The sequence below is a fragment of the Bison bison genome, unplaced genomic scaffold, assembly GCF_000754665.1.
Source record: "Bison bison bison isolate TAMUID 2011002044 unplaced genomic scaffold, Bison_UMD1.0 scf7180017864322, whole genome shotgun sequence".
Classification (NCBI taxonomy): domain Eukaryota; kingdom Metazoa; phylum Chordata; class Mammalia; order Artiodactyla; family Bovidae; genus Bison; species Bison bison.
This window is the reverse complement of record NW_011494894.1, coordinates 7,417,339-7,428,282: the sequence shown is the minus strand read 5'-3', so window position 1 is coordinate 7,428,282 and position 10,944 is coordinate 7,417,339. Positions and strand designations below refer to the sequence as shown.

At 38.2% G+C, this 10,944-nt stretch overlaps 1 protein-coding gene across 8 annotated transcripts in view; it reads left to right on the top strand.

The window, feature by feature from the left end:
- SMG7 (SMG7 nonsense mediated mRNA decay factor) overlaps positions 1–10,944 on the top strand; it is an 86,344-nt gene that overhangs the window by 51,465 nt on the left and 23,935 nt on the right. For all 8 annotated transcript variants that reach the window (XM_010853108.1, XM_010853103.1, XM_010853102.1 and 5 more), the window contains 4 exons: positions 7,974–8,145; positions 9,326–9,397; positions 10,214–10,364; positions 10,719–10,854. In XM_010853108.1, coding sequence (XP_010851410.1) covers positions 7,974–8,145; positions 9,326–9,397; positions 10,214–10,364; positions 10,719–10,854 — 531 coding nt within the window. The remainder of the gene's footprint in view (positions 1–7,973; positions 8,146–9,325; positions 9,398–10,213; positions 10,365–10,718; positions 10,855–10,944) is intronic.

Genomic DNA, 10,944 nt, shown 5'->3' with positions numbered 1-10,944 from the left:
CATAGGGATATTAATTTTTCTTCCTTTTTTTTTTTTTTGACAGACATCTTTTGCTCCAATTTCTTGTCCTTTCATTTTGTTTGAAGTTTTTTGAAATACAGAAGTTACATAGTTGTTGTTCTTACAGTACAGGTTTTTCTTTGTGCATTTGTCCATAGATCAACAGATATTTAACAATTACATTTAAAGGAACAAATAGGTATTATATTCATATACTAAAATTTGGAAGCAACACCAATATCTTACAATAGAGTAATGGTTAAATAAATTATAAACCATCTGTAAAATGGAATTACAAAACTATTATAAATGGTATTTATGAAGTTTTTTTTTATTGAGGTTTAGCTGATGTACAATATTATGTAAGTTTCAGGTATACAGTATAGTGAGTCACAATTTTTAAAGGTTGTACTCTGTTTATGCCTGTGTGCTTGCTAAGTCACTTCAGTCGTGTCTGACTCTTTTTCACCCTGTGGACTGTAGCCCACCAGTCTCCTCTGTCCATGGGGTTCTCCAGGCAAGAATACTGGAGTGGGTTGCCGTGCCCTCCTCCAGGGGATCTTCCCGACCTAAGGATCAAACCTACCCGCCTGTCTTATGTCTTCTGCATTAGCAAGCAGGGCCTTTACCACTAGTGCCATCTGGGAAACACTTGCTCTGTTAATGTATTATGAATGTTGGTTATAGTCCCTGTGCTGCGTAATTATGTCCTTATGGCTTATTTATTTGGCACATAACAGTTTTGAACCTCTTCATCCCCTACGTCTGCCTCTCCTCTCTCCTTTGCCTTTCCTAGCTGGTAATCACTAGTTTGTTTTCTTTATCTGTGAGTCTGTTTCATTTTTTTGTTATATTTACTATTTTGTTGTGTTTTTTAGATTCCACGTGTAAATGATAACGTACAGGCATGTACCTTTCTCTATCTGACATTGCATTTAATATAATCTCTTCCAAGTCCATGTTGTTGCAGGTGGCAAATTTTCATTCTCTTTTATAGCTTAGTAGTATCCCATTGTTTGTGGAGATACACACACACACCCCACATCTTTTTTATCCATTCATCTGTTGATGGACAGTTGGGTTGTCTCCGTATCTTGGCAGTTGTATATAATGCTCCTGTGAACATTGAAGTGCATGGATGTTTTTGAATTAGTGTTTTTGGTTTTTTTTCAGTTATATGCCCAGGAGCAGGAGTGGAATTGCTAGGTAATTGGGTAGTTCTGTTTTTATTTTTTTGAAAAACCTCCATACTGTTTTCCACACTGACTGTACCAACTTACATTTCCACCAGCAGTGTATGGGGGCTCCCTTTTCTCCAGTTCTTCATCAACATTTGTTATTGGTGCTCTTTTTGATTGATAACCATTCTGACAGGTGTGAGGTAATAACTCATTGTGGTTTTAATTTGCATTTTTCTGATGACTGGCAGTGTTGAGCCTCTTTTCATGTGCCTGTTGGCCATCGGTATGTCTTCACTGAAAAAGTGTTTATTCAGATCTTCTGACATTTTTTAATCCAGTTATTTGGTTTTTTTGATCTTAAGTTTTATGAGCAGTTTATGTATTTTGGATATTAACCCCTTATCAGTTTTCTCTCATTTGGTAGGTGGTGTTTTCATTTTGTTGACAGTTTTCTTTGCTCTGCAAAAGCTTTTAAATTTAATTAGTTCTTGTTTATTGGAGAAGGAAATGGCAGTCCACTCCGGTGTTCTTGCCGGGAGAATCCCAGGGACAGGGGAGCCTGGTGGGCTGCCGTCTGTGGGGTCTCACAGAGTCGGACACGACTGAAGCTACTTAGCAGCAGCAGGTCCTGTTTATGAAGATTTTTTTTTTATGATGAGGAAATTATATTAAATGAAAAATCACGATATAAAATTATGTATACAGTTGGACTCTAAACGTTAGTTGAATAGTCTAAGCTCAATGGGAGTATTAACAAAAATGGTATGTCTCCCTATTCCTAGCCCACACCCCCCCAATTACTACTTTGAACTATACTTCTTTGAATTCCAGATTCTTTTGTACCATTCTCATTGCTCTTAGGTTTTTATAATAAACAGTCTAGTTTTAAAACTCCAGTCTCATCTCCACCCTAAATCTCCTCCTTCCTCCATGTAGTGGAAATCTAAACTGTGAACACACCTGAAGTCGGGAGGAGCAGTAGAGACTTGGGGCAGGTATTGGATTGGCCAAAAGATCTTATGGAAAGACCAGAATGAACCTTTTGGCCAACCCAATAGAGTATCCACCTTCTGCAGTACATTTTTATATTAGCCATTACACAGAATATCTTGAAAAATGATTCTTAACCTTTTTTTTATGATGTGACACACCTGTAGCCCATTTCTAAGGGTTTGATTACTGCTACTGCTAAGTCACTTCAGTCGTGTCTGACTCTGTGCGACCCCAGAGACGGCAGCCCACCAGGCTTCCCCATCCCTGGGATTCTCATTTGATTGGACACTGATAAATCCAAACAAATCTGCAAGGAAGTATAGCAGGAATCATTTTTGTTGAGGTAGCAGGTTATTTGCAAAAACATTTTATGAGCAAGTCAATAATAAAACCACTAAATGTCTCAAAATATTGTTTTATAAAGGAAAATATTATTTTATAAAGGAAAATATATAAATAATCTAATTTTGAAATTTGTTTTGTGAAATTTTTGTAGTAAGTATTGATCTTTCCCCCACTGCATTCCACAGCCCCTGGTTGAGTCATAGAATGAGCAGCAGTAAACTTTTTTCAGGTCTCAACATTAATAGAACTTGTTAGTAACATTTTTTTGGTTATCTTGACTTGGTAATTGAAACAGTTAAATGATGTTGTAAACAATAATGTTCTGTACATCTTTTTTGATGACATGTGGTGCAGATTAAGCTACCAGACTAGGGAAGTACACCAGGTCCAAATCATTGTACAGCTTTATAGACTAAGATGAGTTTTGAATTTTAATCTGAAGTATAGTTGCAAGTCATTGGGAAGTAGACGGGAATAGCATGATAAAATTTGTATTTTTAAAAGATTACTTTGGATGTTACTTGGAGATTGATTTATCAGGGGTCAAGAATGGAAGGTAGATACTGTGCTGCTGTGGTAATGGAAAGATATTGATGGATTTTTAAAGTATGGCCAGGCCTTCCTAATAAATTGGATCAGATGTATGGAATCAGGATAGGTGAAGAGTCAGAGATAACTTAAGTTATCATATTGAGCAGCTAGTTGACTGGTTGTACCATTTACTGAGATAGGGAACACTGAGGAAAAGACAACTCTATTCATGCTACGCTAGGGAGATAGATGCCTGTTTGACATATAAGTGGAGAGGTCAAATAGGTAATTCGATAAGCTAAGCTAGGAGCTCAGTGAAAAGGTCAGAGCCAGAGTAAAATTTACGATTACAATAAAGTACCCTGACTTAGACATTAGGGTTTTGCATTTAAAACCATAAAACTAGGTGGGAACAGGTTTGGCACAGGAGGAGCCACATCTCAGTAGGAGTAAATCAGAGTGGTATCTTAGAAGACAAGAGAAAAGCACTTCACTATGAGGAGGAGGAACCAACTCAGTTGAGTGCTACAAAGAAATCAGGTAAGGTGATTCAAAAGGACCAGTTGGATTTGACACACAGAAGTCATTAGTGAAATTGATGGATACGTATTTCCTCATTTCTAAACCATTTTTCATATTTTAACACCTCTGAGATAGGGATACATTTACAAAAGATGGTCAGTTCACCATTTAATTGGCAGTTTTTTATTCTGTTACATAAATAATAGTTCATCTTACAATTTATGGTATCTTGGATTTGATGAAATGTGACTTAAGTTGAGTGGTCCAGATAGAAATCTGATTAGGATGGATTGAAAAGAGACTGATACATGATTATCCTCATTTCTGTTTTCTGTGAAGATGATTTTGACTTGGATCGTTTTGTTAACTATTGGTATTTAAAGCATGGTGCTTCAAACCAGAACCAAATTGCCAAATGAAGTAAAGATGTACCATTATGCTGTATGGGTTTTTTTAAAACATAAAAATACAGAACAGTAGAGTAGTCCTTACTCTTAAGAAATGGGAGCCAAAAAGAAAGCGTTAAGTATCTGTAGTAATTAAAAGATATTCTGTGTATTCATAGTGAAAGTGAAAAGTGAAAGTCACTCAGTTGAGTCCAACTCTTTGTGACCCCGTGGACTATACCGTCCATGGAATTCTCCAGGCCAGAATACTGGAGTGTGGTAGCCTTTCCCTTCTCCAGGGGACTTCTCCAGGGGATCTTCCCAACCCAGGGATCAAACCCAGGTATCCCTCATTGCAGGCGGATTCTTTACCAGCTGAGCCACAAGGGAAGCCTGAGAATACTGGAGTGGGTAGCCTATCCCTTCTCCAGGGGATCTTCCCGAGCCAAGAATCGAACTGGGGTCTCCTGCATTGCAGGCAGATTCTTTACCAACTGAGCTATGAGGGAATCCCTGTGTATTCATATTTAGTTCTAAATTCTTAGGGTAGATTGAAGAGCTAAGTAGCAGTGGAATAGTATAATAGAGTTTTCACAGAATAATTGCCAAATACAGTTTTGTTCAGCTTATTAAACATCTGTTTCTCTTTAGTCCCACCTTGTTTCTGCCTCAACTCGTGCTTTCTCACCTGGAATCCTTTGAACCAGCAGGAATTTTTCCAGTATCTCTACCTACAACTCCTGGGTTCAGGCAAAAATTTTATTATAAGACAGCCACATGAAGTTTCAACCGTATTTGATATACTTTTCTTAAATATCTTTTTTTTCTTCTTGATAGATAATCAGCTGTGCCTAATTCTCCAGTCTGTTCTTTCAGTACCTGTAGAACTCAATTGTTTGTTTATCCTCTGTCATGTTTGTTCTTGCTATCTGCCACAGAATCTGTTTTAGGGTTTTTCCCTTTTTTTGTTCCTTTTTTTCTATTTTCAGACTTTCTTGGCACTAGTTTTGTTTGCTCAGTTTTATGTCAGTAAATTTCTTGCACATTGCAAGTGTACAGGTATAAGTACAGTTGTAGGTAACCCCTGTGTTTCGTGAGAAGGGAATATAGGATTTTATATTTGGCTGTAGAGGTGCTTTTTATCTTAGGAAAAGGGTGAGATATTATATATCATTCTGAGTTGGGTCCCCCAAGGTATCTTGTTTTGTGAAATCTGTACTTATTAGAGAGAGTGGTGTTTGAATCAAGGTATTTCTAATTCTGTAATATTTGTCAAACAACTCAGTATTTTTGTTGCTTTCATACCCTCATCTGAAAAAAATGGAGCTTCATACCTGTATTGAAGCAACATATTGCATTGCTTCTAGTTTATCACAAGGATTAAGTGAGACAAACACATAGCCCAGGGAGTGAAACTTATTACAGGCATAGAATATTCCATTGGTTTATGCTATCGTGTATGTTATTTTTCTCTCTCTTCCTTGTCTCTCCTACTCTCCCTTCCCTAATTTATGTACCTGTCTCGCTCATTTAGCTGTGAGCTCCTTAAGCACACAGATTTTTTTATTTATCTCTGTGTCCCTATTGTTTTCCATGGGTGTGTGATACAATAACCAAGTATTTGAATGATAATCAGTTCAGTTCAGTTTAGTCACTCAGTCGTGTCCGACTCTCTGCGACTCCATGAATCACAGCATGCCAGGCCTCCCTGTCCATCACCAACTGCCGGAGTTTACCCAAACCCATGTCCATCGAGTCGGTGATGCCATGCAACCATCTCATCCTCTGTCGTCCCCTTCTCCTCCTGCCCTCAATCTTTCCCAGCATCAGGGTCTTTTCAGATGAGTCAGCTCTTCTCATCAGGTGGCCAAAGTACTGGAGTTTCAGCTTTACCATCAGTCCCTCCAATGAACACCCAGGACTGACCTCCTTGAGGATGGACTGCTTGGGTCTCCTTGCAGTCCAAGGGACTCTCAAGAGTCTTCTCCAACACCACAGTTCAAAAGCATCAGTTCTTCAGCGATCGGCTTTCTTTATAGTCCCAACTCTCACATCCATACATGACCACTGGAAAAACCATAGCCTTGACTAGACGGACCTTTGTTGGCAAATTAATGTCTCTGCTTTTTAATATGCTGTCTAGGTTGGTCCACTCCAGTGTTCTTGCCTGGAGAATCCCAGGGACGGCGGAGCCTGGTGGGCTGCCGTCTACGGGGTCGCACAGAGTCGGACACGACTGAAGCGACTTAGCAGCAGCAGCAGGTTGGTCCTAACTTTCCTTCCAAGGAGTAAGCATCTTAATTTCATGGCTGCAGTCACCATCCACAGTGATTTTGGAGCCCAGAAAAATAAAGTCAGCCACTGTTGCCCCATCTATTTGCCATGAAGTGATGGGACCAGATGCTGTGATCTTAATTTTCTGAATGTTGAGCTTTAAGCCAACTTTTTCTCTCTCCTCTTTCACTTTCATCAAGAGGCTCTTTAGTTCTTCTTCACTTTCTGCCATAAGGGTGGTGTCATCTGCTTGTAAGTAAATATTTGAATGAATGAGAGTAGAATGTGAAGAGCTGTGTGGAGGGCCAAGAATTAGGTGCTTGAGGCTATTAATGTGGGGGAAGAAAAGTCTTTGAATGAAGGACACTGAAAAGAAATGATTGGCAAGAAAAAAAGAACTGGCAAGCTTAGTGATCAGTCATAAAATCAGCTGTTTTCAATGTGACAGAGAGATCCAATAGGATGACTAGGAAACATCCATTGTATGTGCTTATTTTTAACAAGAAGTCTTTGACAGCAGTTTCAGTAGAGTGGTTGTAGATGGTGGGATGGGGAGTGGAGAGGCTGTGTGAAAGTCAGATCATAATGGACTAAGGAGCGACTAGGAATTGAGAAAGCAAATATGATACTTGTGGACTCCTTTGAAGGAATTCTGTTGAGAAGAAGAGACATTAGAAGCTTGCTAAAGGAGAAATCTAGAGTCAAGGGAAAATGCTTTGGTTCTGTGTGTTTTGTCTTACAATAATAATTATTGTTTTTTTTTTTTGTGGGCACCATTTCATAGGCCATAGCAAAGAAGCTTGATAAGTTGAAAGTAGATTTTTAAAATGAGGGGATGACAGGCAGGAGGCAGAAAAGAATGAAACAACATGCTCAGACAGAGAAGTTATTTCTCAGTGAGAGAAGGAACCCTCTCATACCATAAAACTAGAGAAGAAAGGAAGAAAGAAGTGGATGTCTACATAATGTCAAAAGTTCCTTCCAGATCTCTACAGATGTATAGATCTGTGTATGCAGAGACCCAAGTTTGACCTCGGGCTTAAGAAAATAAATCTCAAGAAACTCCTGAAGTCTGCCAAATATGTTGGTTTGTATTTAAGTCAAATTTGTAACCTGCTGCTGCTAAGTCGCTTCAGTCGTGTCCAACTCTGTGCGACCCCATAGACGGTAGCCCACCAGGCTCCCCCATCCCTGGGATTCTCCAGGCAAGAACACTGGAGTGGGTTGCCATTTCCTTCTCCAGTGCAGGAAAGTGAAAAGTGAAAGGTGAAGTTGCTCAGTCGTGTCCGACTCTTCGCTATCCCATGGATTGCAGCCTACCAGGCTCCTCTATCCATGGGATTTTCCAGGCAAGAGTACTGGAGTGGGGTGCCATTGCCTTCTCCAAATTTGTAATCAACTAGTCTTTAATGAGTTTTGTGTATTTCTAAAAGGAAAACAAAATAGAGAGAGGTAATTTCATGGAGTTGCTTGCTGAATGAATCTGAATAGCCTACTCAGGTAAAATCATTTTTTTCCTAAATTGCTGCTGTTCCTTTTAGATGTACATCTTGGATTGCTCTAATACTTGGCAAGTCAAATGATATGATTTGTAATGAATGTTACTAGTTATCCTATGAAAGGTTGTCCTATCTTAGGTCTTAGCAGTATGTAATATTAGTTACACATGTTAAAGTATACCAACATTACTGTTAGAGCACTTCTGACTTAATACTAATCCTTGCTCATGTTTTCCTTTCAGTTATTACAAGAACTGTGTACAGTGTTTAATGTAGATTTACCATGCCGTGTGAAGTCTTCCCAGTTGGGAATTATCAGCAATAAACAGACGCATACCAGCGCCATAGTGAAGCCACAGTCTAGCTCCTGTTCCTATATCTGCCAGCACTGCCTCGTTCACCTTGGAGACATTGGTGAGCCCTTGGTGTGAAGGAATTGATAATACATTCATGCTTTTCTTTGGAGTAGTCATAGAAAGATTATTTTCTTTTAAACAAGTATACACGTACAACTTAGATTGTCATAAGAGAAAACTATAAAATGCATTTTAAGAAACTTTGATTTTCTGAATGCTTTGGGATTGGCAAAGGATTTTGAAGGAAGTAACTTTCATATTCAGATTTTATGCAGATGTAGGCAAATAATAAACCAGCAAAAATGTAATCAAAGCTTAATTTTTCAAAGTGATGCCATAATATTTTCTGAAAGACTGTATTCCTTTGGAATTGTGGAGTTTATACAAATTACTCCTTCTGAAGCTGGGTTGCCTTCTTTTCTTCCTACCAGTGCATTAAAAGTTCATTTTTAATTGTTTGCTTTTTACAGTTTGATTTGTATTTCCATTTTATATATTTTATCTGGGAATGTTATGTAATATATATATTCTTGTTCATTCTTTTAAGGTGACCTAAAAAGGGTTGTGAAACAAATTAACTATAGGATTATGTTTTGACTGTCCTCAAATAACAAGGAGTGGATTTACATTCAGAGATTTTTAGATTTCTTGATGTCATAAATCATTCACTCCAGGAGAGGTCACATCAAAGCAAGCACCAATTTCTACAGGGAGATTCATCAAGTAGTAGTATATCTAGATTGCTTTTGCTTTCAGTGTGTTCTTTGCACACACATAAATAATATTTCAATAGGTATGAGGCATTTTTCAAAATTACTTTATAAAGATATTAAAGAAATACATAAATTTCAGATCATATTGTATAGTGTTTTTTGTTTTGTTTTGTTTTTAAGTGCCATATAACTCACCCCTTCTGTGGGCCGGCCCCAGGTCACCAGCATAGTCCGTAGTGAGAGCTGGTGATGGCATGACACTGGAGGACCTGAAAATGGGGCCTAGGTAAGCTTTGAAGTGGGTTCCATGCTGAGTGTCCCAGATAGGAAGGCCGGATGGACACTTCACACGTAATCCTGTAGTTAATTTGTTTTAAAATGCTTTGTCTTTAATCATCTTAACTTAATTTTAATGTATTTATTAACTTTAAATCTTTAAACTATAGCTGTTTTGGAATTACCCTAATGGTTGTTTTTATCTGTGTGTTTGTTTTTAAACTGAGCTTTTTTTTTCCTTCCTCTTAGCTCGATACAGAAACCAGACCAGCCAGGCAGAGTCCTACTATAGGCATGCGGCTCAGCTTGTCCCCTCTAATGGTGAGTTGGTTATGACACTTTACTCTCAGTAGAAAAATAGAAAATAGGTAGTTCAGGGCTCCTGTTTTAAGTGTAAGAAGCCAAAAGATATTTTCAGTTTTGGTATTGATTATTGTATTTTTCCTTTTAACTGTATATTCTGTGCAATTGGAAATAAAAATATTATTACTGTTGTCAGTAAAGCACTATGAATAGAATATCCTCTAATGGGATCTAAAATTGCTTCAACAACTGGCTTCCCCAAGAATAATAATAATAATTTTCTTTTTAATACCATAATTTCCCTCCTAGAAAAATTCTCTCATTACAAAAAGATAATGCTTTTGTCTTTTGATGGCTCTCTAAATGGGCGTTGGGAGTGATTCTTGAATTAAATTACTGTAGGTGTTTGGTGATATGCATTCTTGTTAAGCCACATTGAAAGTCCGTTAGATTCTAAAGGAGTCCCTTGCAAGCAGGGATGGCATTGGGACACACTGTTTCATGCTGTCTGTGGCTACTTTCCCACTGCAGTGGCAGAGTTGAGTAGGTGTGGTAGAGATTGGCCCACAAAGCAAAAAATACTTCCTGTCTAGCCCTTTCCAAAGTCTTATTTGAACTTAGAGTGCCCTCCACCCTAATCATATGACTTTTTAACCTATGTGCCATCACTAAAGTGTGCTACTAGGCCATTTTTAACGAGCTAGTCATGGGATTTACTTTATAAAATGCTCCCCATTGTTAATACAGAGATTTAAAAACTGACCTTCTGCATTCTGTGATAGCAAGATTTCATTGCATCTTGGATTACTTTAGAATCTTACCTTTCTCCTCTAGGTCAGCCTTACAATCAGTTGGCTATCTTAGCTTCTTCCAAAGGAGACCATCTGACTACAATTTTCTACTACTGCAGAAGCATTGCTGTGAAATTCCCTTTCCCAGCTGCCTCTACTAATCTACAAAAAGCACTTTCTAAAGCACTGGAAAGGTAAGGTTGACTTTTCCAAATGGACTCAAATTTGGGCATACAAGAAATAATGGCCAGTTGCTCATGCTTCCTGTCTCTCATATTTGCCTAAAATCTAAACATATGTATTACAACAGTTTTGCATGTAGTCGCCACTGAATTTCAACCAGTCTCTGAGTTGTTCCCAGTGGAGTAGTACAGGCTGCTGAGTACTAATTCATCTGAGCGTGTTACAGTTGAAAAGTCATTGAGAACACAATCCACTCCCTGACTCACAGGTGCTCAAATAACGTGTTTTTGAAAATCAAAGTCTCCTGTAAGACGTTTGAGCCATTTTGCTGTTTAAGATTCATGAAAGTTTTTCTTTCATTTCAGCCGGGATGAGGTGAAAACCAAATGGGGTGTTTCTGACTTCATCAAGGCCTTTATTAAATTCCACGGTCATGTGTACCTGAGTAAGAGCTTGGAAAAGTTGAGCCCTCTTCGAGAGAAGTTGGAAGAACAGTTTAAGGTTAGATTTTTTTAAACAGAATTTTTTCTTGTCTAAATGAGGAAGCATATGATTTGGAGGAGACTCACTCCCAGTTTTATGTCATTACTT